Source organism: Molothrus ater, chromosome 10, assembly GCF_012460135.2.
Source record: "Molothrus ater isolate BHLD 08-10-18 breed brown headed cowbird chromosome 10, BPBGC_Mater_1.1, whole genome shotgun sequence".
Taxonomy (NCBI): Eukaryota; Metazoa; Chordata; class Aves; order Passeriformes; family Icteridae; genus Molothrus; species Molothrus ater.
The window spans coordinates 24,301,910-24,325,735 of record NC_050487.2 but is presented as its reverse complement, the minus strand read 5'-3'; the positions used below and the strand labels follow the sequence as shown (position 1 = coordinate 24,325,735).

Sequence of the window (23,826 nt, the reverse complement as noted above, 5' to 3'; positions counted from 1 at the left end):
TAGGGATTGTTCCAGGCCCACTGAGTGGGAATAGGAAGCTGTGCTGTGTTCCCAGTGGATTGTCGTGGATCTGGTGTTGATGCTGCTCCTCCCTGGTTGGGACAGACAAAGCAGGGGCTCCAAATCCCCTGCAGGGGTTGTAGGGACACTGGGGACAGTCCCTTCCTGGTTCATCCCTGCTGACGTTGTGGGATCATGGAATGGTTTGGGCTGGAAGGGACCTTAGATCCCATCCGGTGCCACCCTGCCATGGCAGCCCCAGTGTCCAGCCTGGCCTTGGACACTGCCAGGGGCAGCCACAGCTGCTCTCCAATTCCCTGTTTGCATTTCCCTATCAACATTTCCCTTGTGGAGATATTTAGGATCTTGAGAAAACCTGCTTTTAGGATTTAACCTAGATATTATTTTAGGCAATAGCAGCTGCTGTCTCTGAAAGGCAGAAATCAGCACCTAGTAAATCAGGCTCTTATTATTGAGATTCTTTTTTCCCGTGGTGTATTTGGAGATGGGAATTGTGACTCTGGTCTCTCATTAGGAGAGCAGGTAAAATAAAGAATATTCATCTGTATCTGTGGGGGAGGAGGGTAAGATGGCCATTTTTATTTTTAGGTTGTACAGTGCTGAGGAGATTTTTCTCCAAGTTCGGCATTCATGCTGACTTCATTAAATTTGAATTTTTTTTTCTTTATAAGTGTAGATTAATGTCAGTGTTTTGTTGTTATTAAGCAGGGCAATATTGAGAGGTACCCAAACACTTTCATTCTCGAGACAACTGAGTTTTGATTTATAAAACCTTTCATTCCTCAGAAGTTGTTGGTCCCAGCTATAAATTCATATTTTCACAATTTATTGAATTAGATTTCTTAATATTGAGGTGCCAGGGAGCCTTTTGAGGCTCCTCTGACAACCTCCCACAAGTCGCCGTGCCCGAGCAGATGTTAAGCAGGCAGTAGTTGAATGTTAATTTGGAGAGGGTGGGATGTTTAAGCCCATCTGAAGTATGTTCCATGTGGGCCTTCCAGACTGAGCCACAATGCTTTGTCTCTTGGGAGAATTTCCAAGCTAAACCTCTTTCTTTTCCTCGCTCTATATGGACTCTCTCAAGTCAGTATAAAGCAGATCATCCCTGGGCTAAAGCTCTCCAGCTTTTGTTAGCGGGCTCTGTAGGGCTGTAATTAGGCCTCCTGGCAGGCCCTGCCGGCCAGTTAATGGTCATATGGAGTTTTTCTGAGGCAGACTGGCTTTGTGTAAATCCTTGCTCGCCATCTCCTTCTGGGTCACTTCCTACCAGGCCGGGGCTTTGTGCCCTGCCCCACGGGCGGACGGGGAGCAGCGTCCCCTGACCAGCGCCGGCTCCGGGAGCGCCGCACAATCCACCCGGATAATCCCCAGTGTAAACAGAGGATTTAGCTCAGCTTCTGTCACTTACAGTTGCCAAACCACTTGGGTGTCTGTGATTTCTTTCCCAGACTTCATTACCGAGGGACGCAGAGGATCCGAGCCGGGGGTTTGTGCCGAGCGTGGCTCCCGGCGCTGGTTTTTAGGGAGAAGTTGCAAATCTGAAATCCCGAGCTTAGGGCAAGCCTCAGAACCTGAAAGCTGCTTAGTGCGTGCTGTAAATTATATGGGCACCTGTGCTTTCTCTTAAAGATTAAAATATGGATGGATATTCCCAAAATGTCAATAAATTCCCGTGAAATAGCGCACGGATGTCTCGAACTATTGATGCTGCCACCGCTTCCAAAGGGCTCCGGGAGCTTTTCCATGGTGCTAAGCAGAAATTTCTTACTCTCCATATAAAGGCGGTGACAAAAGGCAATTGATCTGGATTTTCAAAGGTCTAGAGTTGAAATAAGTGACTGATGTATTTTTGGGATCTGCATTTCAATCTCTGGCTGAAAGAGCAGTCAAGAATAGGGCGTTTTGTGCAAAGAATTCGCCGGAGTTTATTTAAAGGAAACTTCGGGACCGAGGCTCTAAATGTGAGAAAATGGGGGAATACAAATCCCAAACATTTCCCACTTATCAAATCCAATTCTGGATATTGGATATTTAACTCATCATCTTTGAATTATGCTATCAGATTGCTGCCTTTAATTTTGTAGCCTGCATCTTTATTGTGTTTTACATATTCCTCAAAGAGAAAATCATGGAATACGATGAGTACTTCAGCCTTAGCTGTGGTAAATACAAATGTTTTATAATTCTGACTGCCTTTTTTTTTTATTAATCTACCCATTCTACCAGGAGTTATTGAGGAGAAAAAGCCTGATTTGCACTCAGTGCCTGATAAATATAGGCAAATATTCTCTGCTTTTGGGTATCAAAATGGCTCATAACAGATGTGGCTGAAAGGACCACATACGTAGACTGTATGATTTTAGTCTGGTGGAACTAATAGGATCACTTGCTACTTTATAGATTCTTGCTTTTCTTTTACTTTAATAAAAACTGTTTAGTTAAATAGGTTGGCCTCTATTTTGCTCTTTTCTAGCTATGCAAAGCAGTCGGGCGGGCAGGTGGCAACAAGTATGAAAAATTTCCTTTTATTGGGGCTTCTTTTCAACTGCCAAATTTATCAAATGTTTATGGATTTCTCGTTTTGATGATGGATTTCTTTCAGTTTTCTTATTTGTGTTCTTTCCACTGAGAACTCGCTGGCTTTAATTTAAATTTCTAATTATGCAATGAATTTTAGGAGGGTGGATAACATGTGCTGTTATATACACACAAAGGATGAAATAATACTTAAAATATTTTACTTGTTCCGTGGAAATTTAAAGCAGGCTTTAAAAATAATTCTTGCCCCAGAAATTGCAAGAATTTGAACTTTTAACAAGCTTAAAAGTTCTGAATATTGAAAAAAAGATTAATTCAGTTGCTGTATAGGTTTGATTTAATATAAAATTCTAATTTTTATCAATTTCAAATATTTGTTTTGAATAGTGGCAGATGACACTTTGGATAATTGAATTTTTCTTCTATTTATATAAAAATCTCTGTTTGGAGAGCAAAGGAATCTTTCTTGAATCATGTTTTCTTTTTTGAATCATGTTTGAATAATCAAATTCTTCCTTGAATCATGTTTTCTCTTTGTGACAAATATAGACGGAGGTGCTACAGAGGGTTTTGAGGGCGTTTTGTGGAGCATTTTCTGAACCCCCAGCAAGGAGAGGAATTTTCATCCCTTGTGAGTCTTTACCAGTCTGGGAAAGGTTGTTCTGTTCCCTGTGTGAAAGGAAAATAAACTGGAATTACCTTGGAAAGAGCCTCAGCAGTGATGGCTCAAACACCTTCTCTTCATGTCCTGCTCTAGGGCCACCTGAGATTCCAGAATTAGGGAATGCTTTGGGTGGGAAGGGACCTTAAATCCCACCCAGTGCCACCCCAGCCATGGCAGGGACACCTCCCACTGCCCCAGGTGCTCCAGCCCCAGTGTCCATCCTGGCCTTGGGCACTGCCAGGGATGCAGGGGCAGCCCCAGCTGCTCTGGGAATCCCATCCCAGCCAGGAATTCCCAATTCCCAATGTCCCACCCATCCCTGCCCTCTGGCACTGGGAGCCATTCCCTGGCTCCTGTCCCTCCATCCTTGTCCCCAGTCCCTCTGCAGCTCTCCTGGAGCCCCTTCAGGCCCTGAGCTCTCCCTGGATCCTTCTTCTCTCCTGGCTCCATAGGGGAGGTTTATCCTGTTCTTGGACCCCAGCTAATTTAGGAAATCCATCTAATTACGGAATTAATGAACCCAGTTTTTAGGTCAGCTGCTGATTCCTACTCAGCAGATTTTGGCGTCAAAACCCATTTCAGTGACAGCATCAGGAGAAAGAACACTTGGAAAAGCTCTGAGCTACAGAAGAATTAAACAATTAGTTAAAAATCAAGAAGGTGTGCATTAGAAGAAGTAGCTAGTTTTTATTTTATGTGTTTGATGGGAATTCAAGGTGTTTTAAGACTGAATTTCTGAAAATTCAGGAAGTTTTTGAGTTCAACTGGGTGCTCCACACCAATGAGCTTCACAGCCAAGCTGGACAGACACACGTTTCTTCAGGCACTCTTTGCCCCTGAGCTCTTGGCAGAGCTTCATAATCTCATTAGAGTTCTAAAAAAAAAGTGAGAATTTCTGCACACAAAGTGCACAAAGTGACAACTGTAGAAAAAAAATAGTCTTTCTCCAATTAATTGCTTTTTTAACATATTAACGATGTTGTCTTTACAAAATTTGTGATTTCTGAAGTGCAGCTGGTTGTAAACATTTGCATAATAGTAATTAAATAATTTAAATGAATTTGCAGGATTGCTGAAAAAATACAGGATTTTAATTGAGTGTAGGTAGAGAATAAATGTGTTTGAAATGAAATAATTCACTTTTGCAATGTATAATATCATTCTGTTGGTGTCTAAAAGCTGTTCACTTCAGGGACCTCTTTTAGGTTCTTGCAAGAGACTTAAAAAAATTTCTTTGAACTGTTTTTGTAGAATATCAATTTGTTTTTAGAGTAAGAAGCCAATGAGGAGTTGTAGGGATGCCATAATAAAAATCAGATCCTATAAGTAGAATTTAGAGGAACTTTATTAGCTAATGAACATTTATTGCCTTCAGAAATCATTCTAAAGCTTTTAGAATTTCTAATTTTTTTGTTAGATTTTTATCCAAGATCTTTTTTTTTTGTGGCACCAAAAGTATCTCAGGCTTACATGGTGCCTAATGGGTTTCTGTAATATTGCAGCATATGGGATCCAGGATTTTGATGCAAATCTCTGTGCTAATTATGTGCAGATGAATCTTGCAGGCCTGCTATTGATCTGCAGTCAAAGGCAATTTTTCAGTTAGCTGAAGTTTTATATCAATTCATATTTAGCAACTTTGCTGTAATTTAATTATCCACTGGTTTGGCTGTGCAAACCATATGTGGTCGTGGGGCTCATTTGTTTTTAGCAAGTCTTTTGGGAGATGTTATTTCTTAATATTGATGGGCAAATATTTAGTTGTGGTGTTTTACATGGTCTGTCACAGCTGCCCTCTGCGGGCTCTGGTCATCCAGGCATCCCCAGGAATGGCTGTCCAGGAGCTTCGTGCTGACAGCTTCCCTTGTAACATCTCTGGATGTTTAGATTTTCTACAAGTGAAAGTGCAGAGTGTTTTTATCCACAGATGTAAATTCCAGTGGTGGATTTTACAGCCTGAATGCTCAGGAAAAGGTTTTAAATTGCCCCATCTGCTCTGGCTGGTGCTGTTCTGGTGTTGCGGGCCTCCCTAATTTCTGCGTGGGAAGTGTGCTGGAATCATCTTGCTGAAAGGAACCTATGGATTAGATTAAATTCAATTAATTACAAATCCCAGTGAGGGTGGGCAGGCCCAGGCTGCCCAGAGAAGCTGTGGCTGCCTCTGGATCCTTGGAAGTGTCCAGGGCCAGGTTGGACACTGGGGCTTGGAGCACCTGGGACAATGGGAGGTGTCCCTGCCATGGCAGGGGTGGCACTGGCTGAGCTTTAGAGTCCCTTCCAACCCCAAAAACGCCATAATTTTCTTAAAGTATTTCTCAGGAAGTAGAAATAAATCCCTGCTGGTTTTGTGCTGTTCTCATCCATCCTTTCAGGAAAAGCTGGAATGCCAGCACAGGAGTTCAGCACTCATCCAGCACCTTGTTGTGTGCCTGCACCATCTCCTTCTAAGTCCTAGATATTAATTTTCTCGGGGACAGTATTTAATATGGGTAATAACCCCTTGTTTTAGTTATTGAAAGCCCATTTATCACAACTTTATTAAACATGGAGAACTAAGTGTGCCATTTTGGCCAAGTGCTTTCGCTCGCTCGTGTTCTCTTTGTTGCCCCAAATGAATGAAATTAGAACAAACAATCTCCGAGTCATTTGTAATCAAGCGCTGATTAATGGACTTTGGTTTCACAGCCATTATTCATTCAAGAACACCTGATATCTTTCCCATAAACAAATCGTGTTTGTCCAAATTAAGAAATTAAATGAAGCATTTGATGAGTTTATGATTGACCCTTCCAACTCGGAGCCCATTAGTCAACGTCGTTATCATGCAAAAGCGCCTGACTAATGTGCTGCCTGAGTGTGCTGTGTGGATTTATTATGATTTCTGATTAATGCCTGCTGCAAGCCAGACCACGGGATTGTAATAATTCCTTGATTTCCATTTGAGCAGCGCTGAAGATTTTCATCTGTGATGAAATGCATTTGTGTCCCATTAGATTTAGAGATGATTATGAGGTGTCGGCCGAATAAATCTTAGCGTGGAGCAGAGGGTGCTTGGCAGGGACTCTTCAGTCCTGGTGGGCTTTTTGCAAGGCTGCTGCCTGTCATTAGCAGGGATTTTGGGGTGGTTTGAGGGCAGTTCTCATACTTAGGTTTTTGCAAATGTGGGGGGCCATAGAGGTTGATGGAAACAAGATCCCCAACATATTTTATATGTGAAGCATTTCTCCTCACACCTAAGAGGCCGATAAGAAAATTTTCTTTGATTTTCTTTTTGTTGTTTACGCACCTTTATTCTATGAATATTTCATATCTGTGTTTTCTTGGGGGTGTTTGGTAACTTTAGTGACTTGGAAAGGATTTTATGCAGCGTTTTCTGCTGAAAAAACTTTTCCAGCAGCATTTTCTGCTCTTGAAAAGCAGAAGCTGTAATAGTAGGTTTTACTACTCCTCCAAATGTGAAGCAAGGCAAGTTCACACTGAGTTAAATCTGCATCAGGTGATTTGAGCCCTGTTGCCACTAGCCCATGAAAGAATCCATTGGAAAGGGCAGAACAGCATCATCAGTAAAAGGCAACAGTAATGGAAACTCGTGTCCTTTGCCAATCTCTCATATTGATCAACCCAGCAAGGAAAAAAAGAAGTGTCTCAAAACACAGCTTATGTGAAAAATCAAATTAGGTGCCTTTATTGCAGATCCTCCCTTTAATTCCAGCTCTGTTTCTCTTCTCTGTGGCTGCACTGTGATTTATTATTGAAGATTTCTGAGCTGCTTTGTTTAAGCCATCGTGTATCCCCTTATGTTCTTAAAATACCCACTAAAACTATTTAATCAGTAGTTTCTTAAAGGTTTTGAGCATTTTGTGCTGCTGATCTGAAGCCCTTGGAGAGTTTTCTCTGAGAAATGTGAATGATTTTATAGTGATGAGTTTCTTTGAGCAAGAGGAAATTGTGGCTCCATTGGCAGGGCTTGGGGCAGCCTGGGACAGTGGGAGTGTCCCTGCCCCTGGCAGGGGATGGGACTGGAGGGGCTTTGAGGTCCCTTCCAACCCAAACCATCCTGGGGCTCTCACTCTCTGCAGCTCTGCCTTTGCCTCCTGTACATTCCTAACTTCAGCAGCTCTGGATTTGTGTCTGCATTTTCTGGTGGAAGTGTGGGCAAAGCTGAGGGGGAAAGGAAATAAGTTGTGGAGGAGTACATGGAATTCCAGACTGGTTTGAGTTGGAAGGGACCTTAATGCCCATCCTGTTCCAGCCCTTCCCTGGGCCAGGGTCCCTTCCCTGGGCCAGGCTGCTCCTTGGCCTCCTCCAGGGCTGGGCCACTCTGTGCCAGTTGAGTTAGAAATAAATACATTGTTTTAAATCAATCTCAGTATTACCACTTGGCCTGTTTTCCCAGGTTTCCCTACAGCAGAGACTGAGTTCTAAAGGTTCATTTCCCAGCCTTATTCCCAATATTTTGGTGCCCTTCCTCAGGGTGGCTGTCCCTCGTTGGCGCTGGCCCTGCCTGGCCGTGCCTCTCTGGCCCTTTCAGATGCACATTATTGACATTTTATTCCCAGGCTCAGCAGATAAACGTCCACATTCAGCTGGTGGAGGTGATTATGTGGGGCTGCCACCAAAGAAACCCTAAAGCATCCTATTAGCAGGGCCTGAGCCTGGGAATAAAGGCCCCAATTACGGAGCGCTGGCGAGGCCCTCCCGTGACATTAATGGTGTCTTTATAACCTTTTCCACTTCTGCTACCTCTGACAGAGCCACAGTCACAGCCATGGCTTTGCCCTTGGCAAGCAAAACCTCATTTGGAGAGGATAATAAGTATTTACTATTTAGATGGCTGGCAATAAAATTTCTCTGAATGAGATTTTAACGGAGAAAACGCAAACTGATTCAATTACTTCCTTTAATGGACTGGGGAGACCTGAGATAACAGTTTGTGGAAGCTCCAAGTCTCATGTTTAGCTTTTTTCTTCCCTTTTTATTTATTTGTTTTATTTTTTGAATGTGTGAAAATACAAACTGATTCTTTTTCCAAGTAGAAATTATATCATGGAATCATTAAAGTTGGAAAATACCCAACATTGCCACGTTCACCATTTTCACTGGAAAACTTAATTCAACTTTTCCCTGCACGTCCCATGATATTCTTCTCATCTTAAAAGTGGATAAAAATCTCAAATACTGACAGTATTGTAGCAGCAGAGAGTGTTGGGAATCCCTAAATATTCTTTATGGGAATCCCTAAATATTCAAAGAATTCCCATCATCTGGCCTTAGGGTGGAAGGGGGATGTCAGTTGTGTCTTAAAAATAGAAATTTCTTGTAAAGCCATGGAGCATCCACTCCCTACCAAGGCATTGTAGAACACAGCTGGGTGTGTGCCAGAAGGGATTTCCCAGGTGATGTGGAACATTTATGGGATTTAGGAATTAGTATGAGAAACATACAGGTATGAGAAACAGTTACTGAAAAGTTTTTTTGTTTCTTGTATTTCTAAGCAAAAATGCAACTTGTGAAACTGATCTGCAAACATTTCTTTATTCTCTACTGTATCCTAAACCCAGCTGTATATTAAAAAAGTAAAATTACCCTGATCCATGTTTTAGAGAATACTTCATTTTATGTCTGGATCCAGGATGGATCTTGGAGAGCCAAATACAAATTTTGGAAATCCCTGAATGTGTGTCTGTACCAGAAAAAAATTCCATTATTTTCATTCATTCAGAGAATTCCATGTTGTTGCTGGGATAAAATTAATTGAAATTGAATGAATTAAAATGTTTACAGAAACGTTAAAATGTTTCTGTACATGTGTATCTCACAATTCACCAATTTCACTGATTTACCCCTTTTATCCCCTGACATCAATGTGGATTTTTCTCTCTTTTTTTGGGAGTTTTTAATAATTTCAGGAAATCTATGTCTGTGGCATTAGGGAACACCAGGGACAGCACCAAACTTGGTTAGTGCAGCTCTGGAAGAAGACACAGGATAATATTTCCTTCCCTTTTTTAACCATCAGTCACTGTACGGAGCCACTGCACCAACAAATTCATAACCTCCTCTGTATTTGATTTTAAAAAAATAAACCCAACCAACTTTTGCTTTCCCCAGTTCAATAACTCCCTAGAAATGTGCTTTTATACAGTGTAACTCATACAATCCTGCACGGGTTTATAAATTGAAATCCCACTTTTTTCGGACGTTCCTGCCTGGATGACTGATGGCTGTGTGTATTTGCCATAAAATTTTAATTATGACAGAGTTATGAATCACTGCTCTCGCTGGTTAAAGTGTTAAAAAATGATGGGTTTGTTGTTTATTAAACTTGGGAGCGTGGAGGAAGAAAATGGAAAAGGCTTGGAGTTTGTGTGGGCTGGATCCCGAGCTCAGGTGTTTCCTCAGGAGCAGATTTTGGATGTGCCCTTCCCTCCCTGGGCCCTGCTGCTGCCCAGGGTGACAAATACCATTCATTTTATTGCTTTAAGCATCCCCTGGGTGTCCTGGGTGGGGTTTGTATCATCCCATCCCTCGGGATCAGGGCTTTGGCTGTGGCTGCAGGAATAGCAGAGCAGCCCCGCTCCTTCCCCGTGTGAGCTTGGGCATAAAACCAAGGGGTTTGCTCAGAAACACCAAATATTGAACAAATATCGAGGGGCTAGAACCAGAGCTGTGCAGAGCTTTCAGTGTAAGGTGGTTTTTATTGAAAGTGTCAGGTTTTGTTACCAATATCACTGTGTTTCAACACAAATTCCCTTAGAACATCACAGTGCTTGGCATTTCCCAATTTTTCCCCAGATTTTTAGGCAGCAAACGTGTGCAGCAGCCCCTGATGTATTTGGCACGTGAGGGGTTGCTTTAAAGGACCCCACTTTGACTTTTTCTGCCTTAAAATCAGCTTCATTTGGTTTCCTCTTTGGCCTGGCTGGCAGGGCAGGGCTTTTCCACGCAGCCAGAGGAACAGCTTGGAGTGGTTGCAGGGATTTCATCCCTGGGGATGATCCAGGCTGGGCTTTTCAGGGATGTGCTGCACAACAGGTTGGTGCCATTTGGGCACGAGCAGGGAGAGCACCTGGGGGAATTGGGGATGAATGGGGGGAGCTGGGGCCCATTAGTGCTGCCCACTCCTGCCACAGGCTGGGATAGGGCTAAATGAGTTTTAAAGGACAAAGCTGGGGGATTAAAAACTCCTTTATGGTTTGATCCATGTGGAATTGGGCCTGGTAATAAGGAACAGCCCTGTTGCACTGTAAACTAAGGGGAAAAATTCCAAAATTTAAAATACTTATAATTTGTATTGTAATTTCAGGAATAGCATCTCATTTTTCTTTCTCGTGGACATGAAATGTTGTTTGACAGTACATTCTATTTGCAATCATTCATATTTAAATGATTTAGTCACCTGCTATGGAAAGAAACTTTGAACAACAACATAAATAATTCTTGAAAGTTGGACTGGATGGCCTTGAAGGTCTTTTCCAACCTTAATGATTCTATTAGTTTATTTTTAGTAAATTAAGTTTAAAATCAAAGCTCAGCTTCATTATTCATTTCAACTTAATGTTTTTGTTAGTCTCAGTGAAAATAATGGATGTGTGTGTTCATGATATTTTTTTAATTGATTTGGCTGGTAACAAAGTGGTGAATGTTACTGTAACAAAGGAAAATACAAAAATATGAAATAATAACTATTAAATAATTAAAAAAAAAACCACTTGGTGGTGTAAGGAATCAGGGGCACTTGGAGGAAACCCATCCTAAAGCTGGGGTAGGATTAAAACCATGAACCTCGCTCAACTCCCTCCCTGTGAGCTCGGAATTTTCCATTAGAAAGGAGGGAGAGGGATCAATATGAAGATCTGTTGATAATGTTATATTAATTAGAGTAATCAAACTCACGCTTGGAGCATTGCAGCTGCCAGGGAGAGGGAGCAGAGCTCCCTGTGCTGTCCATGGCTCGGAGCTGGACAATTCCCAGCTGGAGCTGCCTCTCCCCTCCCATGGGCCTCGGGCTGGGGGCAGCGGAGTCTCCCAGCAGTGCTGGGCAGCCATTCCCTGCCAGCAGAGTGGGATGGGAGGCTCCAGCCCTGGGGGGGCTGCCTGGGCCCTGATCAGCCCAGAGATGGGAGGGATCCATGGGGGGATGCAGGACAGGGCTCCGAGAGCGGGAGGAGCGCTTGGGATGCGGCTCCGGACATGGAGCTGGAGCTGGCCTAACCCTGATCCTAATCCTAATCCTAACCCTAATCCTAACCCTAACCCTGCCCTGGGCCCAGCACAGCCCCTCAGCCAGCACTGCTTCACCTGCTCTCACCACAGGGTCAAACCAGCCTGGCCTGGATCCCATTGGCTTGGGGCTCTTCAGAGGAGTGGATATCCAGTATTGGCAGAAAATAGGGATTAAAGCAGTTCAGTGGGGTTTTGGAGATAGTTATTAGCCTGCTTGCAATATTTGTACAAATTGTAAATATAAGCTTCTAATATTGTTTCCAAAAATGTTACGATGGAAGTTATCTGAAAAAAGGGGTGATTTTTCTTTAAGAATTTTTTATAGAATCCCTGAATGGTTTGGGTTGGATGGAACCTTAGAGACCATCCAGTTCAACCCTCTGCCACCTTCTGAAGGACACCTCAGTCTCTGGAAGTGTCCAAGGCCACGTTGGACAGGGCTTGGAGCAGCCTGGGACAGTGGCAGGTGTCCCTGCCCTTGGCAGGGGTGGCACTGGATGGGATTTAAGGTCCCTCCCAACCCAAACCATTCCATGTTCTGTGCTTGGGCGACAGAGCAGTGCAATTAAAAGTGTGATTAACACAATCATCTTCATGAAAAAGCACAAATTCAATATAAGGGGTACCCAGCCATCCCGTGGGTGCATGTGCAAGCTCAGAGCCAGGTTCCTGCTGATGGATGAAGGATGGGGGCCTCAGTGGTGCTCTGCTGCCAGTCCCACACAGGTATGTGCATTCCCTTTCCTCATGGTTAAAACCCTTCAACACCCAATGACATTTTAATATTTCAAATTATTTCTGTTCTCTAAGAATGAGAGAAATGCCCTCCTGAAGTACCTGGCAGAGCTCTCCCATCCCAAGTTAAAGCTGGCTGGAAATGAAACCTAATTGGAGAAAGTTTATGGAAGTTCTGGTGTTGAATAAGGCTGCTTATTTATTACTTTGCTACAGCTTTATACAAATATATGGATGCACATGTGTCTGAGGGAAAATTATGCTGTCCAGACTTATGAGAGCCAGTTGGAATCTCTCAAGGCTGCAGATGAGCAGTGGGAATGCATGTGTATATTATCAGCTCCGTGCCCTTGGCGGTGACTTCCTCCCTGATGACAAATCTTTCTTCACTGCTCTCCTGGAAATCAGTGCTTTGGTGGTTTTCTGTCTTGGATTTGTCTGTTTTCCCACTTGCTCTAATGGGCTCTACTCGAACTTTTAAAAACAAACATTTATTTGAAGTACATTAAGCCACACAGTACTTCAGAAAAAATGTTTGCTACCCCAAATTCCTTCCTGAATTATTTAAGCGCTGCTGCAGCAAACTGTTTACTCAGGGATGTTCAGCCTGGTGTGTAGTAGGGGTGTAGTTTTCTTTTAATGCAGGTATTGAATTCCAACCCACAGAGCCTCTGGCGGGGTTCCAGGAGCGCTCTGCTGCGCCGAGTGAAGATAAATTGTTTGTTTTCAGCAGCATTTCTTCATCTTCATCAGTTAATCTGCAATGAAATTTTACAGCCAGCCACTGAATATTTAAGCAATATATTTACCTCTTTTATCCTGGGGGAGTATTTAATGAGGCCGAGTATAAATGGTTATAGGAGTTCAGGGTACGGGCTGGGAACGTGGAGTCTCCCATCCCTTTCTCGGCTGGGATGTTCCCAAGGCTGCAATCGAGTGTGTGCTGGCATCGCCTGGGAGTCCTCCCCACAAATCTTCCCTTGACACACGCTCCCCCTTTTGGTGCCAGATGTCAGCTTCTTGTGGCTGCCTGTCTCAGGATTCCGCAGCTCCAGCTCGCTCAATCCTGGGACTTTGCTGCGCCTCCACCCCGAAGTTTTCCAGCTCCGAAGTTTCCCACCTCGTCCTTTCCTGATTTTCCAGTGCCCTGTTCAGTATCTCTGTGAGTTAACACTCCTTGCTGCTAATATTCTTTGTCTTTAACCCTGTCTTGGTGTTTATGCACTTACAGGGGTTTTAAAAAAACTTTAAAATGTGCTTTTTGATATTTTTTTGTGTTTTGTTGCTTCACGAAGGTTTTTTATTAACATCGTGGTCAGAGGGGGAAGGGATCGTACATAGGGTGAACAAATTTCCTTCTTTCTTCAAAAAATCCTCAAAAATGCCTCCTTGCACCACTATTTGAATATTAATTGTGCTCCATTCTTGATTAAGTATGCTCCACTTACACAGCTTTATTCCTTATGTTTCCACTCCTGATGTTTTTATCGGGTTGGAAAACAGGAGCTGGAAATTCCCGGAGCCCTCCGAGGTGCTGGGGCCGCTTTGGCTCCTCTCAGAGCTGTTCTACTCTCAGCTGTGTGTGCTCTGTGCTTTATTGCTTCCTTCTCACAGCCACAGCAGTTGTCATCTACTTGATTTTCACTTAACGTGGCCATTCCTGACGTCGGGAAATTGGCAGATGAAAGAAGAGCTCGTTTGGAATCGAAGTTTTGGGAGTGAATTTTTCAAGTTTGCTGACAAGCTGTCAGGCTGAATTCTGCCCTCACCCCAGAAAGAAAAGCTGACTGTCATTGCCAATCTACAGCCTGTAATGACAATTGTATTTGAGGCACGGTGCCATTTTTTTTCCCCCAGAAATCATTTAAGTAATTTGTCTTTGTGGTTATATTTTTAGCAAGAAAGTGTTTTTTGAATTAAAATGATTTATTTGTGGAATTAAATGGAGGAGCTGGTACGTTTTCACGTGAAGGTAAGTGGGTAGTACAAGATCAGGGTGATTTCTCATGGGTGGTGGAGCTGGTGGCTGGCAGATCCCATGAGGACTGAGTGGTTTTTGGGGTGTGGGGTGGGACAGAGTCCATGGAGCTGCAGGGCTTGGTTGAGCTCTGCTTACAACAGAGCGGTGATTTGGGCTGAGATCCTCGCAGGGAAGGGAGCACTGAAGTCACTGAGGAGGAAAAAAGCAGCCTGAATTTGTCCTTCAGAAATTGTGTGGTGGCTTTGACAGCATTTCCATGGGGACTGCAGGGCCTGGCAGGGACACCTCTACCAGCCCAGGTGGCTCCAAGCCCCATCCAGCCTGGCTTCCTCCTCTCACCTGCTCACCAGACCTGGGACAGCCCTGTCCATTGTCCTCTCCTTTGTCCACCCATGGTGTGCCAGGGGGAAAGAAACGGCTCTGGAGCAAATACTGCCTGAAGAACAATTTCAATAAATTCAAGCAAATTGAAGTTTTTCATAGGGATTGCTTCTTGGTTTTCTGGTTGAGCTGGGGATTATTCCTGAGGGATATAGCAATAACAGCATCCTTTGCTCCATCAGCTTTTATATATGACATTTATTTTTTTCTCCTAAATGTTGCTGCTTCTTTTGTCTCAGTGGTTTAGGGGCAGGTTTAACTCCAGGCCATCCTTTTCCTTTCCCTAGCTCTTTGTTCCTTGAGGAAGAGGAAGCTCTTCCTTTCTCATCAGCTGGAGGAAATGGCCTCAAGTTGCACTGGGGGAAGTCTGGATTAGATTTGAGGAACAGTTTCTTCCTGGAAAAGGTGATCTGGCTTTGGAATGAGCCGCCCAGGGCAGTGGTGGAGCCTCCATCTCTGGAAGTGTTCAGGAAATGTGTGGATGTGGCACCTGGGGACAGGGTTAGTGCTGGATCAACAGCTGGGCTTGATGATCTTAGAGGGCTTTTCCAACCTTAACCATCTCCTGATTCCATGAGTCCCACCCCTCTCCCCTGGAAGGTCCATTTGAGCGCTTCCCTTGGGATCACTGAGCTGTTCTGAGGGCTGGTGTCCTCCCCAGGGCTGGAGATCCGAGGTGACAGTTCCACATCCAGTTCTGCTCTTTTCCTGAGCTGGGCTGCAGGCTGGGGCAGCAGATCCCAGCTGAAACAGGGCAGGGTTAGGAGATGTTCAGGTGGATAATGTACAGCCTGTTCTGGGATGGACACAAATCCTTGCAGTATTTAACAGCAGCCCCTGCAATCAGTCAGAAGCCAATTAATCCTTAGTGTTAAACCCTATTTAAGGTTGGATTTTTCCTCCAATGTGTGTTTGGGGGGGAAACTATGGGAGAAAGAAAGAAAGAAAGAAAGAAAGAAAGAAATTAGGGATGCACTAAATAATGGATGAATGTACCTAGCCAAGAGCTGCTGATTAAGTCTTCTTTAGGATTATTATTATAAATAGGGAGTGCCAGATCCTCAGCTGGAGTAAATGGGCTTGGCTCAGCTCAAGTCAATGGATTTGTGCCAGCTTGAACTCACTGAGGATCTGGCCCTTAATTCTGGAAAAGGAGGATATTTGGGGAGGAGAATGATGGGGGCTGTGGGAAGTTTGGTGATGAGAACACTGTTTTCCTGGTAATATCAGGGAAAAAAATGTAAATGACTATTCTTTTGAATTTTGTAATGAGATTCAAGGAACTACTTGATGTGATTTCATTAGATGGAAATGACTTTTTCCCCCAAGTAGCTACATCTTAACCCCCTGCATGTAGGAAGGGAATATGCATGGAAAATGTGGTGGTTTATTGAATTTTGTGGGTGATTGTCTCTTGCACCAGCATTTCTGCCATTCCTACCTCAGAAATGCCTGGATGGCCATCACGTGTTCCTTGGAAGGAAATAGGAATAAACAGAGTTGATTGTGGAAATCTGTTTCCCACTCTGCTTCCCACCAGGAGTGAAGTGGGCTGGAATTTCAGATGGCAGCGATTTCAAATCCAACGTGGGGTTTCATTTGGCTGCGTTTTGGAAAGGTATCAACAAATCAGATTGCAAAGCTGCTGATTTGGTAATTGTTTGTAAAAAAACCCAACCAACAATCTATTTCCATAGCAAAGGAAATGCACATTGTTCAGCAGTACCTTAAAATACAGTGTTTGACCCTCTAGAGTGGACTCAAAAAAATCCAGTTCTGAAATAACACTTTTAAAAGTGGAATATCTTGGAAGGACTAAAAATAACGACACAAACCAAGTTTTTTTTTTTGTATTCCTAATTGTTCTGACCATAGAATTAATTTCTCAGTCCGAGGGGGGCACAGCTTTTTCATCATTCCAATGTTTGACCAGCGTTTGACCATTTGGAGTGGCCACATTTATGCTTGAAAACCAAAAATCCCACCTTTCTAAGGGGGCTATCTCGGGAAAGCCTAAAAATAACATCATGGAGCAAGTTTGTTCTATTCCTAATTGTTCTGACCACAGAATTAATTTCCTTGCCAAAGGGGGGGGCATGGCTTTTTCATCCCTGCCAGCCTGGAATATTCAGCGTGTCACAGATGTTCATGAATAATGTCCATTTAGAAGTGTTGGCAGCGAGCGGGCGAGATGAATGAAATGTTGGGGGGATCTGACAGGCAGCACGCTGCTTTGTGATCATTCCAAAGTTCTAATAATCTCCCTCACCTTCCCTGCCTGCCTCTAATGAAAGAGAATAGGTGATTGCACCTCGGGCTATGTTCTGCGCCTAATGACTCCTCCAAAGGCGGATTTATGGAGAAAAAATTAACTTTGAATGAGGATTGAATTGGCCCTGACAGGCTGATAGACTGTGACACAGATTCTGTGGCAAAACAGACGTAGCCCTAATTGATTATCAATATTTTAAGCAAAGTGATGAAAATAAGCATTAAGTGATGAGAAAGGCAGTCTTAATACAGGAGGCAGTCACCGGGACCGGGGAGGCCTTTGGGGAGCTGGGCCCTGCTCACCAGAGTGGATTTGAGCTCTCAGTTCTTCCTTCCCTGCCCAGCACCCCGTGGCCCTCCCAGATCCCTGCCCTGCACGTTGGTATTCCAGCCAGGGATGAGCCTGCCTCCCTCTCTGCACAGAGCTGGTTTCATATCCCACCCCTCTGGACTGTTCAGCAGGGTTTTGGATATTCTCTCTTTCCTGCTGGGCTCTCTCCCGGCCCTGTGCTGTTCCTAGCCAGCAGGTGAGCCACAAACTGCTTCCTGAAAATGGCAACAATGAAAGAAACGGGGAAAATTGCCTGCTTGGTAGGAAAGGGTTTATCTTGGTTATTATCTTGGTTGTACCCAATATAAACCCATATCTTCGTTACACCAAATGACCACAAATATCTCAGTTATCCTTTGGAATAAGACAATGTTTGGGTTTTGCCTGTGTTTTTTCAGTTGGGTTGCACATGACTTTGGGTTTATCTTCTACCAAAAATCCATTTAATATTTGGGAAAACCCTCGTGGCTGTGAGCCAGCTGCTTGTTAACTGTGCCATAACGGGACATTTATCCCAAAATAAGGAATATGTTCTGAAATGACAAAGGGCAGGGAACTGCTGCTGAAGAGGTGAGGAGTAGCATTCCTACAGCAGGAGGAATCAGTGGGATGACATCTCCCTTCCAAACACTGGGAGAGTGTTCCCCTGGGAACTCAGAGAAGTTTAAAATAACCAGATTTGGGCTTCTGGGGAGTTTTTAAGTGTGACTGGCAGAGCTGGGGAGGGCAGTGAGCTCCACCCTCATGCTCAGGGCTCCAATATCCATAATTAGGGTCTGGTGTAATTAAATTACAGGGCAGCAAGAGCAGAACTCCCATGTTTGGGAATTGGGTGTTCCAGGTGTGACCAGGGAGAGCTCTGTGGCCATGGACACGATGGACTGGGCAAGTGAGCACCCAAAACATGGATTTATGGAATCACAGAGCCCCGTGGAGTTGTGGGGTCATGGATTGATAGAATCATACTCTCATTTAGGCCTCTGAGACCTCCAGGAATGTTGGTGGTGTTTAAATGTGGGGTGAAATGTTACTAAAGGCAAAAATACAGAAAACCAGCTTAAACCTGGGGTGATCAGAATGTGTGTGGTGGTGTCACTTTTCCTCTGGAACTCAGAATTCCTGGGTGCTGCTCCTGGAGTTGCTGTCAGAGGAATGCTCTGAGCAAGTGGTTGTTTGGAGTTTGTGCTGGAATTTGTCAGATGGATAACAGATAATTTTACACGTCAGCCATGAATATTCAGTGGAGAGGATTTCCACAAGCCTTGATAAATTTAATATACCAGAGAAAAATAGCATGTAAATTAAACAGGGCCTTGTAAATTAATAATGGATTCCACTTGTATTTTTATATGTGAGCTGACTGAATATTTTATAAGTGCAAAAATGTTTGTGTTAAAAAAAAAAAAGGTGAAGTCTCTCTGATGAGCACCGTGGATGGTTGGCTGCATTTTAAATGAGATGTCCATGTGTTTTTACAGTTTCTTGGCTTTCTTTTCCTCAGACACATCTTGTATTTTCAACTCTGAGCAGTTGGAAAGTCCACAATTATGTTGAATTAATTTATTTTTCCAGACCTCTGGTGGTTTGCAGTTGTGGGTGTTCTGACACTCCTCTCTTTTTAATTGTGACAGGAAAATGAAATCTCCTTAGTGAGGGGTTGTGTCTTTTCCATGCACCTTCCCTGCTGCTCCCATGCACTGGGAGAGGGCTCTGCTGCAGGGGCTCCTCCAAAATGCCCTTTCCAGCCCCAAAATATCCCCTGCCCTCTTTCTACCTTGGAATAATTCACAGTTTGCCTGGTTTCTCTTAATTAGCAGCTTTGCTTGGAATAATCTCACCTTGGCCCAGTGGGAGGCTGGTTGGGATTAAAGCATCACCCATCCATCAGGGAGGGACTCTGCTTCCCAACCTTGGGCACTCCCAGGGGTTCCATGGAATTCTTTAGGCTGGAAAAGCCCTCCCAGACCATCAAATCCAACCCTCAAGTTGTAAAGATCTTTTAATGCTGTTTAATTGCAGCTTGGTTTGAGAAAAGTGAATTTCTTTTAGTGCTTTTGATGGCACTTGGGCAGTGAACAACAATATATTCACTAAATAATAATAACAGCATTGAGGAGGAGGAGGAGAAGAAGAAAAGAAGAAGAATAAGAGGGAAGAGAAGAAAAGGAGAGGAAGAAGAAAAGGAGAAGGAGAGGAAGAAGAGGAGTGGGCACAATCCTGTGCCATGTTCTCCAGGATGAGCCACTGTGGTTCCTCCCAGCCTGGCCCATTCTGGGATTCTGGGCAAAAGTGACAGAAATGGGAAATGTTTGAGGAGACCTTTTGATGTTAAATCCTGGCAGTAACTCAGAGTTTCAGTGCCTGTGTTGCTCGCGGTGGACAGAGCCCTGTGAGCTCGAGGACTGCTCTGGAGATTTATGGGCTAAGTTAAATTGTTGTTAATGAGCGATTTTGTGTGGAGAATTGTCGTCGTGATACTTCCTAAATTGCCCCATTGTCCCTCTAATTAACCAGGACTTGAAAGGCCAAGCTCTGCCTGGGCAGCAGTTTTAAGTTGACTTACAAGGGCTGGAAATCAGCGATTTAAAGTTAACAAAGACAAGCTAAAAATTTATTCATTGACCAGCAGCATCTTTCCTGTGTGTTTTAATATCTTTTTGCCACTGAGATACCCAATGAATTGTTCCTGTGCAGCAACAAATCGGGCAGGAAGAACAAAGTAGCTCAGTGGAATAGATAAATCAAATTTAGGCCTGGTAGTTTATTGAATCTAAATTGTGCCCAGTTGGCCCACGAGCTATATGAGCAATCCATCTTGTGCTGATAATGGAGGGTCTTGAAATCCACCTGATGTTTGCATTATTAAATTCCAGCCTAATGAGCTCTGCTAATACATATTGAAGACAGTTGTAAGGAGCAGAATGGGAATGGGAGCGGGATAATTTGAAAGAAACATAAGCTGAGCATTTTACATGACTCAAGGGGTATATCTACAATTACACATATCACCAAAATTGAATTTAAATGGAATTTCTATTATCCCTGTCCTTTTACCAAGGAGAATAAAGTGTAAATGAAGTAAAACTCTTTAGAGTTACTCGTGGTTTGGTTTTATTATGGGATTTAATAGATTCTTGTAATGATCTTCAGTGGCAGAAAAAGTTTTAATATTTCACGGCTTTAAATGTTGTCTAAATATGTATAAAATTGTGGAGATGGAGGCAGCTGTCAGTGCAGTGACTGGATCACTTTGTGACACCCTGGCCAGGCTGTGCATTCTAAGGTGGAGCTGGTGGCTCCAAAAAGGAACGAGCCCTTCACCTCCCTCCTGAGCTGAATTTGGTTTTCATAAATTCTTGCTTAATTCAGGAGGTGCTGGGATTAAATATTTGCAAATCTGACTCAGCTCTTACCATCCAGAGCACAGTTTATAGTGATTTTCCTCCCTGAGAGGACCTGGTGTAAATGCTGGATTCCTGGTCCTTGTTGGTTCTTCTCTTTCTGGCCTGGTGATACTTTTGAAAACTTAATATTTCATCAAGTATAATGTTATTAGAGACTTATTCTCACTTAGTTCACTCATCAGGCAGTGAGATGGCAATAAAAGAGAATGGCTCCTTTGAGACATTAATGCTTTGGAATAAATGATGTGCTAGAACAGAAATTTAATTAATTTACAGAGTATATTGATAGTCCCTTGTTACTGTGCTGTATATTTTTAATCTTCTTTAACATCTGTAGGAAAGTGTTTGAAAACCCCTGCAGTTGAGCAACTGGTAGATAATTAAGTAATAAGGGAAGAGGTTTCTAGAGGGAAAAAGATTCTTTTTAAAGAAGATTGTTGTAACATGGATGAAGTACTGCTGCTGTGATTTGGAGTGAAGAGGAAATTGTGTACTACCTAATAAAGTCCTGAGGAAGAGCTGTCTGACTCCCACTCTGAACAGAGTCTGCAGCCCTGGAAATATTGTTTGGTTTCTGTTTTATCCTCAAAATAGGTCTGCTGGATTACTCACTGTGGCAGCAAATCTGCCCCTTCATGGGTGCACCATGTTTGGTGCAGTTTGGGCTGGGCAGATTGGGGTTTAAAGAAAGAAAACTTCTTAAAATTCTCTTAAGGGCTTTACTTACCCCAAAATGAATGTGGGGATTTGTCTTGAATTAATATTGCCTCTAATATTGACCTGATATTACCCTCCACAATCCCATTTATGCCATTCCTTGACTGTGGGAATGACTTCCAATAAAATTAATGAAGAACCAAGCTCTGGTTTGTCAGGCACGTGGATTTCATTGTGGGGCCTGCAGGAAGGAACATGAAATTGGGTTTAAAGCCCAGGAAATATTGTTTGGCAAGAGGTTGTTGACAGCCCATCCCTGGCAGTGCCCAGGGCCAGGCTGGACACTGGGGCTGGGAGCACCTGGGACAGTGGGAGGTGTTCCTGCCATGGCAGGGGTGGGGCTGGATGGGCTTTAAGGTCCTTCCAACCCAAACCATTCCATGATTCCATGATTTGATAGGATAAATTTAACTAATTCCAGCTCATTTTCTTCCCTTTAGCCAAAGCAGACGAAGCGTTGAAGGCCAAGGAGAGAAGTGAAGAAGAAGCCAAGAGAAGAAAGGAAGAAGGTGAGGAATGTTCTTTTGTTTCCTAACAAACTAAAGCCCAGGAAGTCAGAAATGATTATTTTAAAGTGCCCACACTCCAGTGGGGCTGTGGGATTTTCCTCCCCAGGCTGATGATGGAATTTGGTGCCCTGAGCTGCTGCTTTGCATTCCAGCAGGTGGAATAACGAAACCACAGGGATGGAAATGTCAGGCAGTGATGGGAGGAGACATTTCCAACATCATGAGGGAGCCAATCCAAACAATCCAGGAGCCTCAAATCCTCACTGGAGCTCTGTGGAACTGGGTGGGCTTTAAGGTCCCCTCCAACCCAAACCATTCTGGGATTCCATGATTTACTTCCAAGAGGGAACTCGGGAAAATTCCCCATTTTTGAAACAGCAGCTGCTGAGAATTTCACTCAAAATCAAAATGTTCTAATCTTCAGTTTGTTTTACCTGGGGACTGTGGGATGCTGAGAGGAATTCGTTGGTGCTCCCAGTTAATCCTGCTTGGAGAAGGTTCTTGTGGTACCAAAGGAGGAAATTCAAGTGGAAAAGTGGGATGGCCCAGACATGGCAGGAAGGGGAAAATCCAGATCTGGCTGGAAAAGGGACCAAACCAAGGAGCTGTGCCCCCTCCCCGTTGTGATTCCTGGATTTTGGAACCTATGGCCCCAGGGGAGCCTTTCCACCTGGAGGAGTCACCCAGCCAGGCTCCCACGGGCACAGGGATTTTGGGATGAGCTGGTTGGGTCCCACCAGCACCCATTTGTAGGGAAGGTTTGGAAAAATGCAGGATTTTTTTGTTTTGTTTTGTGCTTCCATCCCATTGTGAGTGGCAGGTGTGCTGGCAATGGCTGTGCCAGCAGGGATTGGGAAGGGTGAGTGTGGAAAGGCAGAGGGAAGAAAACAGGGGCAGTTCATGACTTGGGAACAGTGGAATTTCCAGGGGAATGGGGAGGAAAACTTCTCTACCATTTATTCATAAGCCATGGAAACTGTCCTGGGGTGGCTTTGAAGGGTTGTGAGGATGTCCCAGTGTGGAAAATGAAGAGAAGATTTTCTCTGAATAACTCAAATCCATCTGATTGCTGCGGAGTTAGCTCCCAGTTAGGAATGAAGGATTCATTCTCACTGGAAAATACAAAGTTCTGTTAAACTGTGTGTGAAGCATTGAAGCATTCCAAGACATCCATGGGAATTGCACACTGGGAACCCCAGTTTTTGTTAAGCTTATGTCCCATATGGATTCAAAACTCCAGTTTTAGGTAGGTTTATGTCCCATATGGATTTGCAAACAGGACATTTACCCAGGGCTTTGATTGTGTTCCCCTCCCTGTGCCAGGCTGCAGTGGCATTTTTTGCTTGGAAAAAGAGCATTTTGCATTTTTTTCTTAGTTCTTCCTTCCTCACACAACATTTCTGGGTGGTTTTTTAACCCTCTTAGATCCCTCATGGGATCCCTGAGGGTGGAAAAAACTTTCCAGACCATTGATTCCAAACTGTGACTGATCCCCACCAGAGCACTGAGTTCTACATCCAGTCATTGCAATTAAATAAGATAGAGCAAAATTATATTAAATTAATATTTTTTTTAAATTCTAAATTACTATTTTAAAAGAATTTTTATTTCTCTTGTATTCCATATTTCCCTAACTAGAACCCTCTAAAAGGAAATTCCAGCCTGTGGACACAGCCTGTGACTCCTTTACTCAGGAGCTGCAATAAAAATAATTCCACAAACAAACCAATCCTCTCCCAACTCATAAAATCTGGTTATTGCCCACCCCATAGCGAGGGTGTCTTAACATTCCTTTTATTGTCATTTTATTGCCAAATCAGGTGTGAGATTAGACGTTGGATGTTCCATGTAATCTGCTCGGAAATCAAATTATTTGACCTCCAGGCCCCGCTCTGCCCCTTCCCGCTGGTTTCCTGTTCAATATGCAGCATTTCCCCAGCATGAATAAAAAATCCAGGACAAATTAGAATCTACAGACAGCTGACCCCAGCTCCAGATTAGAGACTGGGGGCTTGTGCTGGTTTAAATGTTTTAATTACCACAGTCCC

At 43.6% G+C, this 23,826-nt stretch overlaps 1 protein-coding gene across 1 annotated transcript in view; it reads left to right on the top strand.

Moving 5' to 3' along the window:
• RSRC1 (arginine and serine rich coiled-coil 1) overlaps positions 1-23,826 on the top strand; it is a 97,220-nt gene that overhangs the window by 61,609 nt on the left and 11,785 nt on the right. Inside the window, exon 7 of the mRNA XM_036388878.2 lies at positions 21,710-21,778. Within this exon, the coding sequence (XP_036244771.1) occupies positions 21,710-21,730 (21 nt within the window). The 3' untranslated portion in view covers positions 21,731-21,778. The remainder of the gene's footprint in view (positions 1-21,709; positions 21,779-23,826) is intronic.